This window comes from Talaromyces rugulosus, chromosome VI, assembly GCF_013368755.1.
Source record: "Talaromyces rugulosus chromosome VI, complete sequence".
Classification (NCBI taxonomy): domain Eukaryota; kingdom Fungi; phylum Ascomycota; class Eurotiomycetes; order Eurotiales; family Trichocomaceae; genus Talaromyces; species Talaromyces rugulosus.
Genome location: NC_049566.1, coordinates 728,164 through 751,263, shown reverse-complemented (window position 1 = coordinate 751,263; position 23,100 = coordinate 728,164). Strand labels below are relative to the sequence as shown.

The 23,100-nt window shown below is 46.8% G+C and overlaps 5 protein-coding genes across 5 annotated transcripts; 3 read left to right on the top strand and 2 right to left on the bottom strand.

Annotated features, from left to right (window-relative positions):
- Positions 1 to 413: 413 nt before the first annotated feature.
- Positions 414 to 2,237, top strand: TRUGW13939_10606 (uncharacterized protein; the record flags this gene model as incomplete). The annotated part of the gene is made up of 5 exons (XM_035493717.1): positions 414 to 417; positions 480 to 715; positions 775 to 1,060; positions 1,124 to 1,258; positions 1,312 to 2,237. The coding sequence occupies 5 exons, from the start codon at positions 414 to 416 to the stop codon at positions 2,235 to 2,237; spliced, it is 1,587 nt and encodes a 528-aa protein (XP_035349610.1).
- A 586-nt stretch (positions 2,238 to 2,823) lies between these two features.
- TRUGW13939_10605 (uncharacterized protein) lies at positions 2,824 to 4,791 on the top strand (the record flags this gene model as incomplete). Its single annotated transcript, XM_035493716.1, has 4 exons — positions 2,824 to 2,884; positions 2,940 to 2,989; positions 3,052 to 4,575; positions 4,672 to 4,791. 4 exons carry the CDS (start codon positions 2,824 to 2,826, stop codon positions 4,789 to 4,791), a joined length of 1,755 nt encoding a protein of 584 aa, XP_035349609.1.
- Positions 4,792 to 5,753: 962 nt separating this feature from the next.
- On the bottom strand, positions 5,754 to 9,835 carry TRUGW13939_10604 (uncharacterized protein; the record flags this gene model as incomplete). Its single annotated transcript, XM_035493715.1, has 5 exons — positions 5,754 to 5,941; positions 5,996 to 6,724; positions 7,155 to 8,252; positions 8,495 to 8,771; positions 9,764 to 9,835. 5 exons carry the CDS (start codon positions 9,833 to 9,835, stop codon positions 5,754 to 5,756), a joined length of 2,364 nt encoding a protein of 787 aa, XP_035349608.1.
- A 4,056-nt stretch (positions 9,836 to 13,891) lies between these two features.
- Positions 13,892 to 15,951, bottom strand: TRUGW13939_10603 (uncharacterized protein; the record flags this gene model as incomplete). The annotated part of the gene is made up of 2 exons (XM_035493714.1): positions 13,892 to 14,118; positions 14,184 to 15,951. 2 exons carry the CDS (start codon positions 15,949 to 15,951, stop codon positions 13,892 to 13,894), a joined length of 1,995 nt encoding a protein of 664 aa, XP_035349607.1.
- Positions 15,952 to 17,469: 1,518 nt separating this feature from the next.
- Positions 17,470 to 18,895, top strand: TRUGW13939_10602 (uncharacterized protein; the record flags this gene model as incomplete). Its single annotated transcript, XM_035493713.1, has 3 exons — positions 17,470 to 18,144; positions 18,204 to 18,410; positions 18,479 to 18,895. The coding sequence occupies 3 exons, from the start codon at positions 17,470 to 17,472 to the stop codon at positions 18,893 to 18,895; spliced, it is 1,299 nt and encodes a 432-aa protein (XP_035349606.1).
- Between the last annotated feature and the right edge of the window lie 4,205 nt (positions 18,896 to 23,100).

Sequence of the window (23,100 nt, the reverse complement as noted above, 5' to 3'; positions counted from 1 at the left end):
GAGTAGAATGTTGAGCTCCAAGTCTAAGTATTTGAAGATTCAGGTAAAACAATCAAATGGAAATTGAAATCAGATGGTGAGTTTTAATAATGAAGATTTCATAATGCTTGAGATGGATCTTACACTACAGTTGACAAAAATACCTACGATAACTTGTCAAGGATACATACAATGTATTTTCATGTAACATGAACGCTACGTATTTTATTTATTACATACAGGGAGCCTCGTGTGAAAGAAATAATAATTAATGACTGCGCCTCCCCCCCTTTACTTTTTTACATGGGTACGTGGCAATTTTTTCGTTAGGCTGCATTAGACAACCTGGATATGGCCCGGTGCTCGGGAACGGAACCGGACTATTGAATAAAATAGTCACCGACGAACTCTCTCGTCATCATAAGAATAATCATATGGGTATGTCTTTTGGCTGTTCAACTTACCCAAAGTACTGCTCGTAACCATGAGGAATCTTTTAGTCTTCGTTCGTACCTATCAGGCATATCCATTGTCTGAAAATGTGTCTTCCTCAACGATCGTCCCCATAGTCTCTTTCATTGTAATTATTATTTACCTTTTGTCATTACTATGGAGTGAGGTTTTTGGGTACAAAGTGCCTGTTTTTGGCATCAAATCCCTTTGGGAACCTATCGTCGTGTCCAACTTTAGATTCTTCCGCCATGCAGAAGATGTTTTGGTTGAGGGATATCGTGCAGTAAGTCATAAATGTCTATCTACCGAGATAAAATAGCAGGCTTATTTTGCGGATACTAGAGCAAAGGAGAAATTTTCCAATTTCGCCGGGCTGACACCAACATGTTGGTGTTGCCTCCCAAGCATGTCGATGATATACGAAAGCTGCCGAACGATGTAGCGAGCCCAACAGTTGCCCATGTGCATAATCTGATGGGATCATCTACCAATATGCACATTATTCTTCGCAGCAATTTGCATTTCCGTACCCTGCAGCTCAAACTGACACCCAACCTCAACTGGCTTACACGTCCTATGCAAGAGGAGGTGAACTTTGCTATAGAGAAAGACCTCACAAAGTCAGAGGGTCAGTTTCAAATATAAAAATTCCCCTGCCTAACACCATAAACTGCTAACTTAAGAGGCATAGATGAATGGGTTACCATTAAGCCTTACCATACACTCTTAGACTTCGTTGCCCGTGTTAGTGCGAGAATCTTCCTTGGAAAACCACTCTGCCGTAATCCGGAATGGTTGGAAATTTCCACACAGTTTACAGAGAATGGTATTTATACTTCTTCTCCCTCTTTGATAGTCAATGCTAATCTGAAGTGGTAGTTTTTGTCTCTCTTGTTATTCTCCGTCTCTTGCCCATGTGGACTCATGGGATTGTGAGCTGGTTTATGCCCTCGTCATACAAGGGCACCGCGTATATCAGAAGAGCCAAGAAACTCCTGGTTCCCGAAATTCTTCGTCGGCGGGAGAAAGAGAGCGGGGGAATTGGGGCTGAGGAACAAGACAAAAACAAACAGAACCTATTATCGTGGATGATGGAGATTGCTACACCAGAGGAAAGCGATCCTGCATCTCTAGCCCATCTTGAGGTTGTGATGTCCCTTGCATCGATCCATACTTCGCAGATGAACGCCGTGCATGTGTTGTACGACCTGCTAGCACACCCGGAGTATCTCGACCCTATCCGCGAAGAAATTCGTGACGTGATAAAAGAAACGGGGCCATGGATGACATGGAGCAAATCGGTTTTTTCAAAACTTCGCAAGCTAGACTCCTTCATGCGTGAATCTCAGCGTTTCAATCCTCCGACACTTCTTTCTATGCACCGTGTTCTCCTTCAGAAAGCACAGCTCTCAAATGGTACCATTTTACCAAAAGGGGCTCATATCAGCATGGCCGTCAATGCCATTCAAAATGACCCAGAAGTAACGTCTGATCCTGAGATCTTTGATGGCTTCCGCTTTTACAAGCTCCGTCAGCGTGAAGGCGAGGCTCATCTCCATCAATTCTCCACAACTGAGAGTAACGTTCTGAATTTTGGTCATGGACCAAACTCTTGTCCTGGTCGCTTTTTCGCTAGTTTGGAGATCAAAATCATCCTGATACGTCTGCTGATGGACTTTGAGTTCAAATTCAAGCATGAAAACAAGCGACCTGAAAATCTGCGAGCTCACGAATTCATCTTTCCCAACCCAGATGCGGAGATCCTGATGCGCCGCCGTCCTGCCTCGGAGCGGCTAGAGATATGAGGCGACTAAACAAATATGCGATTATGAATTATCATGAAGATTGGGGGTAAGAAAAGAGGGGTTAGATAGTGAAATGTGCTATCCTGGTATTATGACATAGTCCCAACACCCAGGTAGCTACTAGGACGGATTATATTTCTGTAATGAATACGGCTTTCTATACACTGGACAGAGCTGCATATATTTTTTTTAGTAGAAAAGGGCGAATGTCTCACTCTTGATGAATGTATATGTGGCGATCATGGAGTCTGGCTAGATTAATACTGTTCGTAAGCCCGCCTAGTCACGGATGACAGTGGGTAGCATATAATTAGTTTACAAGGTGTAATTGGTTTACAAGGGGGTTGGCGTAGTAAAGCGGGGGATTCTTTTCCCTGCATATATACAGGCCTGTCAGAATCCCCCTTCTTTGTTGTACATACAGGGATTCACCGGAACTGCACGTGGCCCTACCGCTGTCAAGTTATAAGAGGCCAAGAAACCCCTTGTAATTTTGACCCAGTGGTCAAAATTTTGTCAACATCTCTTTCCCATACGCACAATTAGGAATAAACCATCTTTCGTGATTGGTATTCCCAATTTCCTCATGGTCCGCCTACTGAAATTCGTCGTGCTGACCACAGTGACTGCGTCGAGTGCCATCAAAGGTGCGTTGTAACTTTGAAATATCTCGTTGAATTGTCTGCCTAATCAACTTCCTAGCTGTTTCTGCTCTACTATCGCCAAACTTACCGAAGTTTCTCACAGATGGGGTATGTTGTGTATTGTGCCACTGTAAAAAAAGAAAAGAAAACTCACACGCAAATGTCCCTAGCCTTTGGAAGATGGACTACCTTGGGGCAAGGCAAATCCAGCTGGTGATCCGCCCAACACAGGAGTGACGCGCCATTACCATTTCACCATCAGGCGAGAGTTCAAGTCTCTCGACGGGTTCAACAAGAGTGTGATCCTAATCAACGATCAGTTTCCCGGCCCAGCGATTGAAGCTAATTGGGGAGATATGATTGAGGTGACTGTAGTCAACAATATCGACAGCCAAGACGAAGGTGTCACATTGCACTGGCATGGTACGACCCTGAGGAAGACGCCATGGTATGATGGTGTTCCTGGTGTTTCCCAATGTCCGATTGCTCCCCTCGGCGGTAGATTTACATATACCTTTCAAGCAGATCAGTATGGCACTGGTTGGTACCATTCGCATTACAGTGCGCAATATGATGATGGTTTATATGGTCCCATGGTCATCTACGGGCCGGTGCAGCCGGAAATCAGTTATGACTTCGATTTGGGCCCAGTCATGATTTCGGACTACTTTCATATGAGCTACTATGAGGCTTTGGAAATAAGCTTTGCGAAGCCTCCACAGCCATTACATGTCGACAACAATTTGATTAACGGAAAAACCGCTTTTTATAATTGCAATTCCACCGAAACGCACTGTCTTCCAGCGCCAGGACCCGCTAAATTCCAGTTTCATTCGGGAAAGCTTCATCGACTGCGGCTCATTAACACTGGATCACTTGCAAATCAGAAGTTCAGCATCGACAACCACGACATGACAGTGATTGCAAACGATTATGTTCCAGTCAAGCCTTACAAAACGAAAGTGGTCACTCTGGGTGCTGGCCAGCGAACAGATGTCATCGTCAATGCTACGGGCTCCCCTACCGACGCGGTATGGATGCGCTCGGATATCGACATGGTTTGTCTCCAGACGAACGCCACTATTCAGACTGCGCTTGCGGCTATTTACTATGAATCAGCGAATATTTCTTCGGTTCCCCGCACAAAACGCACCGCCTGGGAAAGCAATAACTGTCGTAACGACCCTCTGAACCAGACCGTCCCTTATTACCAATTGACACCCCCGGAGCCCGAGACCGTCCAGACAGTTACAGTCACTGTTGGCTACAATGAGACGGGATTTGTGGTAATGTTCATGGATAATTCATCCTTTCGCGCAGATTACAACGATCCCGTACTGCTCGATGTTAGTAATCCAAGAGGAAATTTCTCTTTTCCGCGGGAACGAAACGCCTACAACTTTGGGAGCAACTCGAGTGTGCGCCTGATTTTGAATAACACTTATGCCACCGTGCATCCCATGCATCTACATGGCCATAACTTTTGGGTTCTGGCAGAAGGTCTGGGGTCATGGGATGGCAAGATCACGAACCCGTCCAATCCTCTGCGTCGTGACACACACAATTTGCAGCCGGGGACATCTAACCAGTCATCATATGTGGTCCTCCAATGGACACAAGATAACCCTGGCATTTGGCCCTTTCATTGCCATATGTCTGTCCATTCGAGCGCGGGGATGTTCATGTTATCCATAGTACGTACGGAAAACCCGAAATATATGTTGCAATGCCTTTTGTGACTGTTTTTGTTGTTGTTTTTCGTAACTAACATTTCAACTTCTTTTCCTCAGGAGCACCCGGAATTGATAAAAACCGATTTGCAGATTCCCATGATCATGGCACAGACGTGTCGAGATTGGGATTTTTTCAGCAGTACGTCGTTTGTCGACCAGATCGACTCTGGTGCATGATAGACATCCCGGATCTACCACACGTGTTCACGGGTAATTATTCATTTATAGCGTGTACTGTACATATGTATATGTATCTAGGAGGCAATGATAACACCGATAGAGAGCTGTTTATATATGGTACATGTAGACTGTAGCAAAAGTAATTGATCTCTAGTTTAATAAGACTCTTTCCTTCGCCTGTGGCGCATACTGGTAATAACTCTGAGATCGTAGTTGAGAGTCAACCATCATATTGCGCAAGAATCAACTCTCTAATGTTTAATAAAAAAAAAGCCCAAAATTACAAATGCAAATTCAAAGATCATGTATCCCACTAATATCGTATATCCATCCATAGCCTACACGCAAATCACAAAATCATGTGCAGTTATCCATCCATCCATCCTGACCCCAAAAAAAACGACTTTTTCTTGAGTTGACTCAAAAAGAAAACCAATTAATCCAACCCAAAACCCTAAAAAACCCAATGAAAAATAATGCATATCCCTTATGTTCGAGTATGTTACTTTCTCTCTTTCTTTTGCCCCGACAGCAAACTCTCATTTCCCAACTCCTGTTTCCCAAGCCTGTTTCCAACATTCCCGTAAATGCCATGTCACATTATCCCACATGATCTGAGAGGAACGCAGTAAAAAATAAAAATAATAAAAACCAAACCAAAAGTACAGAGCAAAATGGAAAGAAAATTAAAGGAAAAAAATAGAAAGAGAAAATAGAAAGTCAAGGGTATAAGCCGAAAGGACTGTATGGTACAACGAGAATATGAAAAATTAACATGGCCCCAAGCCATGAACGGTAAGGACAGGAGAATAAAATGTACAAAAAGGATCCAAATATCCGAGAAGAAGTGAAAAAAAGAAGTGAACAAGAAGAAAACAAAAAAGGGCAAGAAAATTACAGCATACTTGCCCTAACTGGTGTCGTTTGCAGACTTGACGGGATATGTAACGCATACCCATCTAGTCCTGAACCTCCTCGGCCTCGATTCGATAAGCAGAATCAGTCAATTGAGGATTGTCCTCGTCTTGGCGATCGCGTTTACGCCATCTGTTTTTTCCGCAGCGAGTCTCAAAGTGTGACGCCTTTGACGATGGCGCGTGGCCTGTATTCGTAATAGTAGCGTGCATCTTGTTGCGATAGGCATCCACTGTTGCCCAGGTTTAGCTTTTGCATCGAGCCATCAAATAAAGACAGCACTTACAAGATCTTTGTAAAAACAAAGGCCGGTCCGCAAAGACCCTGCTCTGGCTCCAGCTCATGCGGTACCCCAGATCATTCAACACTTTATCCTTTCGATGTCGGCTCCGGTTTAGCTGTGGCACTGTAACCTCTAAATCGCCATCACCTAATCCTGCTGGTACCAAGGTACGACCGGTTGTTACAGGCCCGTCGGGGTCATCGATATCGCTATCGTCTCTGTAGCGATTGCCAGGAACGACACGGCCCGGAGGCGCCTTCATCTGCACGGGGGAGTAGGCGCGAGGATAGACTGCATTTGTCAAGCGGTACGAGTCCGGAATCTCACTGACATCGACTTGATCGAGCATGACTTTGACGCGAACCCGACAGCTGCGCTGGGTGTCGTCAACGAGGATGAACTTTCGGCGTTTGCCTTCGGGAAGGCCGCCAAAGATATCTTCACTATCTGGATCGTCGGTGATCTTTTCGGATTTGGTAGGATTCCTCCTTTTCGAAGCAGCAGTGGCGACTGAAGGGCGTCCCATAGCGTCAAAACCGCTGCTTTCTCGAAGAGGGGGCACCATTGCCGGAGCCCCAGAAGCACCAGAGGCATGTGCAGCAGTAGGGTATGCCGGCAAACCATGAAAGACATGGCCGGGACGAAGATCTGATCTCTCATGGGGATTGCGGGTCGGAGTCGGTCCGGGAGGAATTGAAGAGTGATGAGCACCATTCGTCAAATCAGTGCCGCCTATATATTTGAACATTTTCCGTTGGGATTAGCCTACGCTGCCGATCAAAAAAAGGCACGCAGTAAAGACACGGAGGCACGCAAACATGATCGTGGTGGAGAAAAGGGAAACAAATAACACCAAAAAAAAAAAGAAAAAAAAAAGAAAATAAGATATCGCGCATATCCCCCCTCCGGGGATCATGTCGCTTCAAAAAAAGAAGAAGAAAAAAAAAGAAAAAAAGAATACAAGAAATGGTGACACCTCGTACTCTCCAGCTCCACCAACTCATTTTCTTCACACCTCAACTGAACAGAAATACAGCAGAAAACACATGACCATATACACACACTCTCTTTCTCCACACATAAATGCATTTCCCCGGGTGCAAAGGGAAATACGGGAAGAGTTTGTTCAGGTAAAGAACGCTTTAGTACCGATGGAACATACCGCTAACTTGTCCATTTCCAGCAGAGTTATCAGAGTGAACATGGTGCATAGGCGTGGCAAGAGCCATGGGCTCACTTGGGCGAGTGCTTGGTGCTAGATTTGCATTGCTGCCGGAAACAAGGTGCTGTACAGGCGAGGGCGCCCCAACGTGGCCTGGCTGGGAGGCCTGGCGGCGGGTCATCTTGGCCATGCGTCGGACGCGGCGACTACGCAATCGAGGGTCCTGGTTACTGTTTCGCCAACTATCCACGGCACGCTGTATCAACCCCCTTTTGCCTCGCAAGGGAGTGTTCAGTTGGGCAAGCGCCCAGCCAACAGCGTTGCATTCAGTCTCATAAACCAGCCTGTTCCCTCGGTATTCATCCTTGCTGCAGCAAGCGCGGGGGTAGACACAGTTCTCGGTTTTGAATTCTTGAGGCAGAGTCTCCACGTTCACAGACTCGACATCGCACCGGATGGTATATTCCATTTTGACACGATCTCGAGAATACTCAAAGGCAATCCATTGCACGCCGTTGCCATCCTGGCGTACGACCCACGGGGTGGTTGCTGGGATGGGTCCAGGCGCAGCATTTGTTGTCGAGTTTGTGCTCGGTGGATGGTTAGGCTGAGCATGAGCATTGTTTGCAGAAAGAGGAGGAACTGCCCCAGTGGGAGAAGTCAAATTCGGGGTAGGCATCTGTGGTCGCTGGGCCTGAACTGGCGGATGCTGCTGGTGCGAATCTAGATTGGTCCGAGGGCTGTGATTACCGATAGCCGCATTGTTCAACGGCGCCGGATGTGGTGGGGGAGGATTAGAGTGAGGAAGAGGTGCTGACTGAGGTGGGATCATTAGTGGTTGCGTAGTCAAGGGATGCTGAGGCGTAGGAGGATGCGGCGCATAAGCCGGGTGAACTGGGTTCATGGGAGAGTACTGCTGATAGCCGTAAATCTGAGGTGCCATTTGTGGAGATTGGCCGTAAATAGCTCTTCCATGCTGATCATGCGCCTGGGTAGATGACACCGAAGCTGGAGAGTTTGATTGAGGAGTGTGAGCGTGGTAAATAGGAGGATAAGGCCTCTGCATGTGGGTGGCTGTAGCCATCATATCTGGGGGTCCTGAGAAGGTTAGCCAGCTGCGTCTAATAAAACCAAAATGCAAATGTTTAGATCGTTATTCTCCCACAGCCTGGATTTTTATTCTTTGGATGTCGCGGCCTTTGTGCGGTTATCGTCGAGTTTCACGGTGGGTTAGAATCAAGGCCGGGTCATTTATTCGAAAGTCCCAAAGTTTCAAGATACCAGGCCACAGCGTGCCCGATAGTGAGTAATAGTAGGAAAAAAAGTCCGTTCAAACTTACCACTAGAGGGGTACTGAGCGGGGGTGGTTGTTGCTGGATAATGATTTGGATGGGAGGCGTAATAACCAGGATCTGGAGCCGGGCCAGGGTAGGGGGGATGTTGCAAATGCACACCGCTTAATCCTCCAGGGGTCGAGTAAGCACCGGGCGGGATGTTTGCTGATTTTTGATGAGGAGAGTCTGATGATTTGTGTGTTTGTTGCTGTACAAGAGTAGTTGGTCGGTGCTGCTGCTGCAGACCGTGAGAATGGTGGGCGTTTGCTCCTATGTGTCGCAGCTATCACAAAACAACTGTCAGCGCGTTGGACAGGAAGCATCTCAAGCCAAGGCAGATACAAATAAGAAGAAGACTTGTGAAGGAAGAAAAAGCAACGCCGAAGAAGAAATGTTCTAGACACGCGGAATAGGCCAGAAGCGGCTCCGAAGAGGCAGCAACAAAATGACAGGAAGGATGGCTGGATGCATGCCGACGTCGGTGCCCAACTAAATAATAAGCATTCTTTGAACAATGTTATTGGAAATTAAAAATCAATGGTCGAAATGTGTGGCCAACGTTGGTACTGCTCCTGCCCACACATCCTGACCAAGAAGACGGCCGGCCGGTCAGTTGCAAACAAAGAGGGTAGAAATCCGAGGTCTAGATCATCTTTGATATAAAAAGAGAATTCCGGGATAGCTCATAGCTGAGCTGGTGAGCACAAACCAGAGCGAAGCCGAGGATAGGCTGCTCGGTCGTGGGGGTACTCGACAAGCCGAGGCGGCTGGCGCGACTAGAATCGCGGGGGATTTTTGAAGCGCCTTTGAGAGACCGAAGTAGTGGTGAATAGTTGTGTAGAGAGCAGTGTGTATATCCGTGTGGTGATCATGACTCGCAGGGCTCGCGGACAGATCCAGACCGCATCCGTCCGAAGCACGAGACATCATTCCATTCCGGGGTTGACGCTCCGAGGCCGCATGGAGGAGAAGTGAATTATAAAGAAATACAGTAGAATAAATGAATAAAAAAAAATAGATAGATAGACAAGAAGGTGTAACAATCAATAGAAAAAGGATGCCAATACTCGAAAAGAAACAAACAAGGTATAGAGTTCATGATGTGGGGTTGGTTCGGATCGTATTCAAGGATGTTTCTTTTTCTTTTCCTCCCCTCGAGCATAGGCAAGAGGACGGACAGGAGCAGGAAACCCCTGGTAGCATAGCAGGGGATATGATGCTGACGAAGAATGCCAATGAAATAGAAGAGTTAAAAGGAAAAAAAGACAGGCTTACCGGGTCGTCGGCTGGATTATCCTTGTACTTGTGAGCTGGCGGACCAAGGTCAGGCTGGACAACAGCAGTCATGGCTGGGCTGCTTGAGATGGTGAAGAGGACTGGACTGGGCTGAATCCTGGGGGAGTACTTTGAGATGGTCGAGGTCGGGTCAGGTCAGTGAGAGCCAGCCATGCGCGTGGTTAAGGTTGAGCGACGAGGATCACGGTCAAAGCACTGACGGGGACGAGCAGGGAACTAAAGAGGCTCCCGCAGTGGGTAGGGTGAGACGGAGACGCCGGGCATTGGTGGTGGCACGGGACAGTTGCTGTGGCTGTGGCTGTGATGTGAGGTGATGTGGTGGTGGTTGGAGAAGATGGTGTTGGATGCTGGAGGAGCAGCAGGCTCAGTAGCGCTGGATGTCGCGGGCTGGACAAGATGAGGGCGATGGTGATGGCGACGGTGATGGTGATGAGGTTGTTGCAGGGAAGTAGGCGCGAATGAGTTATAAGAAGAAGACGATGAGTGGTTGTATTGTTATTTCGTCTAGGGCAGGCACGACCCAACGCGGCCAGATCTGGGAAGGCGCGCCAAACGAGGCAGGAGCAGCTGGCCAGACGCTGCCCGAACCAGAGCGATACCGTATTGTTGTGCGAATAACACAATACGTACGGACGGGTATTGTCGTTGCAGCTATTAATAAAATAATAGCCATAATAATAATAATAATACGTACTAATACTAATAACACGCCATCATCGACCCGAATGGCCAGATGCACGGCGGATGCACCAATTGCTCCGAGACGGCCCCATACTGGGCACAGCTGAGCGATTGATGATGTGCAGTAGGCTTGCAGGCGGGAGGGGCGTGGAAAAGCAAGCCCGGCGCCTGGTCAGTGGCCTGACAGTATTACCGCACGTATTAGTTACCGTGCCACAACGGTATTATTATTATTAATACGCCGGGGAAATGGGCCGGCCCGAATAGGCATGGATAGTCGGCTCGTCCCATTATTCAGATCAGAGAACAAAGAAAATTCAATCGGAATTAATTTGGTTCTGAGGATGAAATTACCGACTAGTGTCATTGCAGATGCGAGAAAGTGGGAGGGACGACAATACGCAGTACACAAGCCTGTCTGCATAGAACTAAATACTAGCATCATACTCTCGCACGATGGGCCAATAAGAGGCTGTCGCAACGACAAAAATCGCGCAGGGGTCCCGCCCGGTCAAGATTAATACATCAATAGCAATCTGCCATCGAGTGTTCTGTCGATCTCGTCTGTGTGGCCCTGGTCGCAAGGAAGTGGGAAAGAAAAACGTTGTTGACAGCGGGCCGTTGGGGGTATCCGCTTCCTACCTATACGATATACTCCGGACGTCCATGCATGATTGCACACTCCATAGTTACATACAGTGTGATCGATCGGTGGTATGTCCGTATCCCTCTGACAGGCAAGTACTGTTCGGATGTCAATACTAAACCCAGGAATCCTTCTCCGCGGCATGGGGTGGGCCGTTGCAGAGGAGACCCTGGGCGGAGTCTCGCAATCTCGCCCTGGGGTGCTTACTCGAACGGGCAAACTTTATAGCTGTCGATGCCTGAGGCGGGAAGATTTCGGTGTTATGTAATAACGAGCCGGGGAATTGTTGATGTCATCCGCGCTGCGTCCAGTTGATGAACAGATCTATGGACAAACAATCGCATAGGTGGAAGTACGTACCATGATAATTGACAAAGGCAGAAAGCCTAGAACGTTCTTATTGGGCCGGCGCCCCCCACCTCCCGAAGCCCCGTGTAAATAAACTCGAAACAGGCTAACGTTCTCCCCTCATTACTTTTGACTGTTTGACTCCAGCCTTGCCGACTAAAGAATGATGAAAATTTGGCGGCATAATATGGTTGGTCTGCGCCGCATGCACATGCGCCATTATCCTTCGTGTCTCCCATCCCCCCCATGCCGCCTTTCCTCTTTTGACTCGGCCTCTGGTACGGCCTGATACGCTGATACACCCGTATGATACCGCCTGCAACCGCCGATACAGCCTGCCAAGCCGCGGAAACTGCCGTTCTCAAGTCGGAAGGTGCTTGCCGTCCCCACTTTCCATCGTTATCAGCCCGTACCGGACTGTAACGACGTTACTGCAGCACAACAGTGCGACGTCGACTTAGCGAGGCACAGTCATCCTCGCTCCACGGCCAATCGTGCCCCGGCTCGCCCGGGCGCTAATGCACTCCCGCTTCGGTGTCCGATCCGTCCCAAACGGGCAGTTGTACTCTATACATACTTGGTACTCTACTACTTAGTACTATACTTAGTACCATACTACAGTGTACTGTGCTATCACACTCCAATAGCTCGCGGCCCTGAACGCCTGCCAAGGTCCAACGCTGCCGCGCCTGCATGCCAATCCGATCCAATTTGAACCCGAACGATCGACCCAGGGTTTCTCGTCCAAGTTTTGTGTCCCCAGCAGGGGTTGTTCGCCAGTATTGATTTGACATTGGACGACATCGCTAACGGTGACTATCCACAAAAAAAAAAAAAAAAAAAAAAAGACGCAGGTACATCCGTACTACTTAATACTTACTAACTTTTACTAGGTGCATCTGACATGTGAATCGGAATTCTGATATTGTCCGTGGTAGGATGATTAGTTGCTTAGCTATGTGAGATGAGTGGGCCTGACACCTCGGTAATTTTCTTTTTTTTTTTCTTTCCTTTTGTTTCGTCGTTTCTTCGTTTCTTTTTTGTACAGACGACAGAGACAGAGTACATTTATTATTCTTCTTCTTGCGCTGACGTAGCGTAGCCATTGGTCCGTTGCAGTAGTCGCCTGCTCGATAATAATCACACTGCATGATGCATCGCTTGGCTGGATTGTTAATCGCCGTAATCTGTAGCGTCAGATTATGTGACATCTATCTGATCTAGTATTTTTTCTTTTTTTTAAATTTTTTTTTAAATGAAAGGCTGATTGATTATCTCTCGTCTTACTATAAGTAGTAATAGCCTGAAAAGAACATTCGCGAACCAATTTTTTTGTCTTTTTTTCTCCATTTTTTTTTCTCCCTCTCAAACTATCGAAAAAACACCCGGAATGCAACTTACCGAATGCCGACACGGGATATTTCAAACTCTATCTTTTTTTTTTTCCTGCTCGACCGTTGAGGGCTTTTTTTTAAATTTTTTTTTATTACATCTCTTCCTTGTTTTTTGGGGGTATGATCTACAATACGAGTTTTTATGCATGAGGTACGGAGAAGGGGTAACCCCCATTACCATATGGGGAATTGGGGTATGACTGAAATGGTGCATATAATACGTATGTATGACTGGGAAAAAAAAACCTGACGGTTTACCAATCATGCTGCGCCAACCAACCAACACAAAAAAAAAAAAGAAAACCAGCAGCAGCAGCAGCAAAGCAAACGGATAAACATAAAGCCAACATTTTTGAATATTATTAATAATTTTATTTCCGCGGTTTTCCGTTTATTATCTCCGTGATCAATAATAATAATAATAATAATAATAGAAACCAAAAAAAATTTCGACTCTTTTTTTCTTTCTTTCTTAACAATCAATAATCTATTACAGATGTAGCATCAGCATTGAGCATTCGGGGCGACAAGAGAGAAAGAAAGAGGTCGATGGGTCTAGCCCTGTCAGAACATGGTAGCTGCATGGTGAAAAATATACGACACCTTTCATTATTTGATTAATAGCTGGCAATAACATACATATGGTATGTATAATAAAGGGATCGGGCCGGTCCGGCATTTGAAATGACATGAAGTAGTATACGCGTAGTACGTAGTATGTAGTAGTATCAACATTGAGTTGATGATATCAATATTTTTGACCCCAAGTAGTTGGACATCGCGAACACTGTGAATACTACTACATAGACACCGCCCTTTGTCAACAATTAAAAGCTATCATAGGATAGCAAGGATCGTCTCAATGCACTTGCTCCTCATCTTGTTCTTCGTCCGATTCGAGCTTCATGAGCATTTCTCCAGGAGAGCCCTCTTTTTCTTTTACCATTGACTGTTTTAAATCTTTGTTTGAATTCTCTGATCGACAAGCTCTAGATGTAACTCGTATATGGGCATATCTGCCACAAAAAGGAACCAAAATCATCTCACTTTCATAGCTTCATTAACCATATCATTGGCAACCCGCCCCTTGTCGCGAGACACCGGGAAATCGTCCTTCTCTGGCGGCGCCTCGATGGCCAGCGGCGCGCGCTCCTCGTCGTCTTCGTCTTCGTCATCTGACGAGGAGCTGTCGTTGTTCTCGCCGTTGCGTCGTCTCTCCTCGCGTACTCGGCGGCGCTCTTCCTTGGCTTCTTTGTAGCGTTCATCTAGAGTAATGTCAGTGAAAAGTTTTCTTTGAAAAAAAAAAAAAAAAAAAAAAGAGTAAACCCACCTCGAATCTCCTGGGTCTTGACTGCATAGGCTTGGATTTCCTCCTTCGTCAATACTCGTAGCACAATCACATAGTCCGACCGCTCTTCAAATCTTTCATGTCCTAGGTTAAGTGCTGCTGGATTCACCAGTCGTCGATCGATCTTCGTCCACCGCGCCCCCGGCGGGATGCCTTGTTTATGTGCATCTTTGAGAGGAGCTACGCCTTCGCGAATCGGGTTATCGTCCTCTGGAAACTTTTCCCGCGGTGCTTTGAGAATACTCTTCGGCGGTGCTTCGGGTTCCTTTGCCATTGGTGGCTCGACCGTTACCGGCTTGCGTGGTCGATCTTCACTCCCATTTTCTACCAACGCCCGTTTGGTAGATATTTCAGAGCTTTCGTCCTTGGGTTTGCTTCGATGTCTTGAAGAATTGGCCCTGCTGCGTTGATGGGAGCCCCGGCCCGAGTCCGAGTCACTGGAGCTATGGTGTCGCCGTGCTGAAGACTTGTCACGACGCCGTGTTCGTGATTCGGTTTCTGAAGCAGATGAATCGTCTCGCCGCTGAGATCGCTCTCGGAGACGACGATCATCTGACAAAACCTTCTCGCGCTCTCCATCCCTATGATCACGATCATAGTCCTTGTTGCGATCACTACGGCCATGCTCCGAATCACGAGACCGGTACTTATCCGAGCGTCCGTCGTCCGAATATCCACTGGCCAACCCCAGAGTAGCCAATCCACTCAGGACGGGCGCAAGAAGCTCCCCCGCTTGTTTGAGGGACCCTCTGTGTCGAGAGCGGTGACGATGATTGCGAGACTCCTTCGGGTCGTCCGTGACCGAGTAGTAGCCATCCTCCCGATCCTGATGGAGTACCGAGCCCCGCTGGTAGGGATGTCTGCGGGGATCTCGATTGGCATCACTGTCAGAGTATTCTCGGCCACTGGTGATTCGTAGCCGGTCTCCGCCCGGAAGCCGGTCAAACCCACGTTGAGATGGAGGTGGTCCTCGAGAATCTCTCGCGTAAGAAGACTGACCAGGTGCCATTTCGGTAGCGGTCATACTCAATGGCCGTCCAGTACGACGGGACGTCCGCTGCGAGCTTCGTGCAGCTGATTCCTTTTCAAACGTCTCACGTGCATTTGTGTAAGAGTAAGCGTCGTAATATCTAGAATCGTCCCATTTCCGGGGATCTCCATAGGCCGGATAGTGCGAAACCCCACCAGGTCTATAAACCCGATACCCACGATCCCGATGCTTTCTGGATCGATCGTGAGGCTCCAAGTAGCCAGTATCGCTGGGATAGTCGGAGCCATAGGGGCGCCTATGCGAGCGGCTAGGTGGTGCTGTGTATCGTTCGGGGTCTTCACGGCTGTAGGGAGCGCGAGGCGGCAATGGGCTGATTGTCCTTTCGTATGCGGATGCTGGTACTTGACTAGACCTGGTTGGCGTTTGTGGGATCACTAGACTGAGTGGCTCGCGTCTCGAGTCGGCAATTGTTTGGCTGCGCGGACGTACGGCATATTCAGTTCTCGTTTTCGTTGAATGGCCGCCGTCTCGGTAGGCGGTTTTCGATATCGGTTTGACGTCGACATGATCTCGTGCATCGGCGCTGAAAAAGCCGCCTCGTCGCTCAGCTGTTTTGGCAGACAACATACCCTCGTGGCCATAGTAGCTGGTGGGTGAGGCGTAGAGGTCGGTCGGCACTGTTCCGGTCGAGGCCCGCAGTGGATCGTAAAGACGCTTGCTCCCTGGGGAGTCTGACCGGTATCTCGACGAATGGCTCATGATGGGGAGAAATTCGGGTAGATTTGGATGAGTGTCGATGGATGTCGATGGAGGCCAATGCTGTGCTGACAGCCACGCCAACAAAAGGCGGACAAGTAGGTGAAAACGAGGGAGAACGAGAAAATAAGGGAAGAGTAAAACCGGAGAGGCGAATTGATCAAGGTTGCCCCAAAGGGTGTAATGATAGAAGCGATCTACAGCAAAGGCGCGAAGAAAAAGCGAAAATCAAATCTGGCGGAGGACGGTCGGAAGGTTTTTCTTTCTCTCTTTTCTGTCTTTCTTTTCCGAATAATCTTTCGACGTGTAAAATAAACAAACAGCTACGCGTCCGACAGACACGTGCCAGAACGAGAATGTAATGGCTGTACGGAGTATGGTTGGGCAGAAGTTGTTGGGTTGACAACAGACAAAGCGCAGACAGAAGTGTCGACGTTATCCGCGGCAGGATCGACTGATGACGCAGCCGCGGAGGGGCTGAGGGGCAGCGCCGGCATTTATCTCTTGCACCAGCACGAATCCTCGCTCGCTACGCCGTGCTACGTGCTTGACTAGTCAGAGCCCTAGACTACGATACGCCGTACACCCAACATTAACGAAGAGCCTCACCTCGGCCGGGGGACCGGGCGCCGTGACGCTATTCGCAGTCGCTCATTCGCCGCAGCCTCGCTTATCCGGGCAAGTGTTGAAGCCGGTGTTTCGCCTCTCGCTCGCTCTGCCTTTCTTGTTGATGTCGGTGGTCAATTGCCTTTTCACCTATCTGGGTCCATCGATCCATGGCTCAAGCGAGCTGATCCAGTGGACCACTCGGCCCTTTCCGCTGGATCCGTGGATGCTGTCCGTCCTATCCACGTCTATGGCTACGTCAGGGGACCTTGTCTTTATATCGTAGTCGACCAACTGATGCTGAACTTCCGATATTGCGGTGACCTCAGAAAAACAACGGCGACATGGATGTCTGGTGACAAATCCTCATCCGCCTCATCCGGCGTCGTGTCGAATAATCTGTCGATCTCTTCTACACCACAATTACTGCCGAGACCCGGCGGAGACAGGCAATCCCCCACACGGGGAACTACCCGAATATCAGGCGTCGGATCCAAACGTGGCCACAATCGCACATCGTTTGAATACGCATTCGACAAGTAGCACCAGTATGACGTCGATCTAGGGCCGAGTCGGGAAATCCGATCGGTTACGGGATGCACGGATATCCCGAGATATATACGGTCCGCCTGCGTCGGATGTAAACTGATGCTGATGTAGATACAATCTCGCCTCTTTCCCCTCAAATGTTGTTTCGGGAGCAGAATGCCGAACGGATATGCGGCGATACTATCGTCACTGTCGCTTCTTGCAAGCTGCGACGAAGGGAAGAAATTTGGTATAAATATCGAGCTGAGATGCCTCGACTTAGGTTCAGACAGCATCCCCAACACAGCCAAACCACCAAAGAACATCCAAGCGATAAAACAAATTTCAACTAGCATTTTATACTAAACAAGCAAACAAACAATCGGCATGTCCAAGTCTTTCGAAATCGCCATCGTTGGTGGCGGTATTGCCGGGCTCACACTCGCCATCGCTCTACATCGCCGCAACATCGCTGTGCAAGTCTACGAGCAGACAGCACAATTCAAAGAAATCGGGGCTGGGGTATCATTCAGTTCCAATGCAGTCGCAGCAATGGAGACCTGTGACGGTGAATTGGCCGGCTCATTCGGACCGGGCGTCAAGAGCGCCTTCGACAAGGTGACCACCGCCAACGGATGGCCGAGCAAGCAGACCGTCTGGTTTGACTACTACGATGGAATGTCCCCCAAGCAGCGCGACGAAATTCTCTTCTCCATCACCAGTGGTTGCGGCCAGCAAGGCGTACACCGCGCCCGCTTCCTCGATGAGCTAGTCAAAGCATTTCCTGCGGAGAAGACACACCTCGGCAAGCGTCTGCAGAACATCGTCGAGCGTGAGGATGGAAAAATTATTTTAAACTTTACCGACGGCACCTCTGCTGAGGCCGACGCGGTCATCGGTTGTGATGGTATTCACTCACGAGTACGCAGCTTCATTGTTGGCGAGAATCACCCGTCGGCGCATCCGTCGTACTCGCACAAGTACGCATACCGTGGCATAGTGCCGATGGAGGCAGCTATCGAGGCCATTGGAGAAGAAAAAGCTCGGAACTCCTGCATGTTTGTAAGTTGAAGATCCCCTGCATTGTTCATCCCATGTATAGTACTAATGAGTTACACTAGCTGGGCAAGTCAGGCCATGTGCTCACTTTCCCAATGGACGACGGCAAATTCCTCAACATGGTGGCCTTTTACGAGGACCAAAACGAGTGGGCCGATGACAGGAGGCTCACCAAAATGTCGACGCGCGAAGATGCCCTTAACGACTTTAAAGACTTTGGCCCCGATGTGACCAAGATTATGAGCCTGGTTCAGCCTCGGCTTCCTATTGTAAGTTAATACAGTCAATCAGTGAACTTCACTTGTATATACACATACTTACTGAACTCAATTCAAAGTGGGCCATCTTTGATACCTGCGAGAATCCTCTGCCAATCTTCTTCAAAGGACGCATTGCCGTGATTGGAGACGCAGCACACGCGACGTCGCCGCACCACGGCAACGGTGCTGGCTTTGCGATTGAGGACAGTGCTCTCATCGCAGAACTTTTGGCAGATGAACTAGTGCATACTCCTCGAGACATCGAGGCCGCTCTAGCCACCTACGACAAAGTCCGACGAGGCCGCGACCAGTGGCTGGTGCAGAGCAGCAGATTCGTGGGCAATGTAGATGCCGGCTTGATCCCTGAGATTGGCACAGACTACAAAAAAGTTCACCAAGAGATCAAGGAACGTTACTCTAAGATCATCGGGTTTAGTCCTAAAGAGGAGGCCATACACGCCAAGAAAGTCATGCACGAGAAACTGGCTTTGTAAAATGAGTGATGAGACGATAAATTGGTAAAATGTGTGGAACTGTATTTATTTTATTTTTTAATCCTAATGAAGTCAATTTTATATTAATTGCGAAATTTCAATGTTAGTTATTAACTGTTCAGGTTGTCCGGATAGATGTAACCGGTCTTACGTGTAGGGCTTCCCCGACAACTACCACCGAAAATCGGCCTGGGCTGCAAAAAAAGTCTCTACATTGATAATATCAATTTACCCGACTACTATGCAAAGCAGCAAATAAAATATTCTATATTCTATGAGCTACGGTACTAGTGAGGCGCTCAAAGGATCATCACATGGTGCTGCTAAGGGCTCACCGGGGCACAGCATCACCAACGCTACAACCTTGCCCAGCACCCACGCCCTATTTCCAACACACAACGGGCAAACTTTTTTTTTTTGATGACGACCTCAGCACCGTTTTAAAATCCAATGAGAATCTCCATTCTAGAATTTTCAGGCGCGCCTGCACTGAAAGTCTCAACAGTGCATCCTATCAAACCCGTTCAAGCCTTGTTATCAGCTCCCTCGGTCTCACCGACTCCTTTTTATTCATAACGACCCGGGGCCCGGGAATTTTTGTGATAGTGTTTGAAAGCTTTCCTGAAACGTCTTTGAAAAATAATTTTAAACCATTTGCCCACAAGCAATGGACCACCCGGGCCTGCATAGCCACAGAAGACATCGAATACTATGTGGTGAGGACGTAGGATCATAGCTGATCCTTCTATCTATTTGCACATATACATGCCCTTATTTCGCTCTAGTTTATTGAATATATTCACCGTCGACGCCCTGGTTCCCCGGGTCGGTTATTGACTAGCTGAGAATTCCCCTTCAGGGCCTCTAGGGGACCACTAGCAAGGTGCAACTTCTCAATAATGGATATTTTCAAGGCAATACCTCTTTACCTGGGGCTTAGCCCTTACGGATCCACGGGCAATATAATGGAGACCGGGTCGTTTGTTCAGCTTACATCTGCCAGGAATGTACTTATGAAAGTGAAGCAAAATCGGGGATAAATTCGACCTTGTTCCCACGTTGAATAGCGTTTATATCAAGTCACCCAGAATCGTCTTACAGAGAACACAATTCCAAGTGAAACAATCTATATTATTGCCTGTCAATTCATATATTTATACTACCACGAAATCCATCATTCGGTATTAGCAAGTCACGCACTTTTGAACCAAAACAAGATCCATCTCTGCGTTTCGATTCCAATAAACCGAAAACCCAAATCAGTCATGGCGGTCAAAGCACAGTCAACAGTCTCAAGCAAGCTCTCCTACCTAATCGATGTGAACTTTTCAACTCCAGAGCAGTTTTGGGTGTGCCATTGCTGTGGAGAGTATAATAATGTAGCTATTCACGTATGCTGCTATAATTGTGATCACGAGATATGCGCTTTGTGCACAGGGTTCTGCCGTTAATGAACTCGACCAACCTTTTGCAAGGAGAAGACGACTTGATCAACTCATGCCCAAGCACTATATTTTCCCTCCGGAATTTCAATTTTAGCGACGTGCTTATACCCATCGACGAATCTGGACCATTGATCCAATTCACGCTATATTTACGACAGCAGACCCAGAAAGAAAACACCGTCCTGATCTAGCACTGAGATCGCTTTTCCTATGTATTATACGCATTGATTGTCTATTTCATTTCATCGTGTACTTTTGTTTCAATATTTCTTTGGTTCATTATATCGCGGGCCTGTTCTTAGTTATAAGTTTGTTATTTTCTGTTTGTATTTCTATGTCTCGGGTTTTACTTTTTATTTATACTCATGTATTGCTACTTCTATTGTGTGGTTTCGGTTTATTTTCGGTTGTCTCTTTTGTATGTTAGATATCCTACTATCATTATCTATAATGAATAAATTATAGAGTTTAAGCATAATCGATTTGAAATCAATCTAACTTCGTACATATTCTGGTACATATGTGTGACGTAGGTAGTGTGGGTATACTAGATTCATGTAATATATAATATCTATACAAGTATACATATATAATATCGTGCGAGATAGAGATAGCATGTTCCAATCTAGTTCGTGTGGCTTGCTGCCCTGAGGACCCGGCAGGGTGCGGCCAGAAGAGGTATCTTGTGTTTAGCTGTCTGCGTGGCTCTTCTTAATTAGACGCTGTAAAATTGGGGTTTAGTGAAGCCTATCCATATAGATTGCATTATTGTTAAAAGTTGTTTTATATTATTATGTTCAATGAAAAGTCGTTTGCATTATCTATAAAGAGCCGAGTACAGTAACATCAAGCAACTCCAACTCTACGCACAAGTTAATGACCATTTCTAAACACTTAGAGGACACTTCTGCCTAATGCCTAAAAATTACATTTGCACTACCTCGCACTTTCTTGACACAAAGCCTTCTTCATATCACAATAAAGTTCTTGTACTGTAGAAATGCTGTTAAGCTTTTACTATTCTTAGTACTGTCCGTATCTTAGAACCACATTAGAATGATAAAGAGTTGATTTTAGCCTTGTGTCCGCTGTTGCAGTATTAGAGTTACGAGCTTACTGTATTCACGGTAAGAAATTTAAGAAATTTAGTGCGACCTGATGAATGCTCCAAGCAAACTATATTATCATTAACTATAGAGCAAGTCGGTTGACACTCAGAAGGAACCCACAACAACCGTTGCTGGTCCAATGAGACCCACTTGTCATGTATATAGAATATGAAAGGATTGTATCTTTTGAGACGCAGGCGATGCCGTACAAGGCGAAGGCAAAGGGACGGCTCCTCCATTTATATGAAGATACTGCCCATCAGGCGAGAAGACGACGGTTCTGACCGTATCAGTATGGCCCTTGAGTACGCTGCAGCAACTATCCTAAATTACTCCCCTTTTTGACAGGATTTTATTCCATCCCGATATTTTATTCACGAAAGCTTCCCGTACAAAACCGGCCTCTGGGGCAAAAATAAGAGCTGAGGAATATATCTACAGAGGATCTTCAAGTATATCACAGTAGTGTAGTGTGAATCGTCGAGCATCTTGGAGAGACTGAGAAAGAATACTATCCAATGTCTACATTGCATGTTAGTGATGCCTTAATGTAAATTGATGAAAGTCCTACATCGATCCGCGTGTAAAGCATTTCAGCCAGGTGAGCATCTTTGCTCGTCTCTCTAATTAAACTTATCGCTTAAAGCTAGTGAAGGAAGTGTTTCTGGAGGAATGTGTCTGTATAGTCCTCTTTGCGAATATGATGCTGGCTCTGCTCAAGGTGATATGCCTAGTAATGGTAAGTGTACGGTATCTTGGGTGACAAATAGCTCGTGGTCTTTTCTTCATCAATTCCGTTTCTCAAACTCCAAGGCTGTAAAACGCACATTAACTTCACATTCTAGATCTCTAAATGTAGGTCCTGCATCTAAATTCCGGTTCTAAAAAAGCCTAGTTAGAGATGGAGCTAATAATTTTGAGAAATCTCGACTATATTTAGAAGTATTGAGGCACCTGTCAGTCACGCCTTAGCTATCATCTAATTACTCGTCTTTAATCGCTCGTCAATCATCTATAACGTTGATCATAAACTTTATATGAGCCAAGCATACTTCTATGCACATATGATAAGGATCTTCGGTTCGAGTCCGCTGTTTCCAGGCTTCCAAACAATACTATTTTTACGATTAATTCTTCTCATTAGAATTCTTTAATACCTACCCCGTTTCTAGAGGTTTCCAGTTTTGACGGAAACGGAGTATGAGATGAGAAACTTCCAAAGATCCCATTCTGCGTAGTCTTCCGCACGACCCAGTAAAACCCAGACCCAACCCAGACCCAACCCAGACTGGGTTGGGTTTTGGGTCAAATATGTCGACCCAGTAATGGGTCTGGGTTGGACTGGGTAACCCAGTACTGGGCCTAGGGCCCTAAATTGGGTTATAAATATAACAAATATACCAAGAATTCTAATTGCATAACTTATGCATTTTGTAGTTGTATTTTTGAGTATTTACTTTATAGATTTATTAGGAAAAAAGGTAAAAGAAAAGCCTTTATTTAGAATTTATATATTTAATTAATGATATTTAAATATATTATCTTTTCAGCTCTTATGTTTCCATTTTAATACCTGTGTCTGTATATAGGTTGATGGTAATGATAGTAAGCCTAGACTATCTAATTCAGTAGTAGATAAAGAAGTTATATC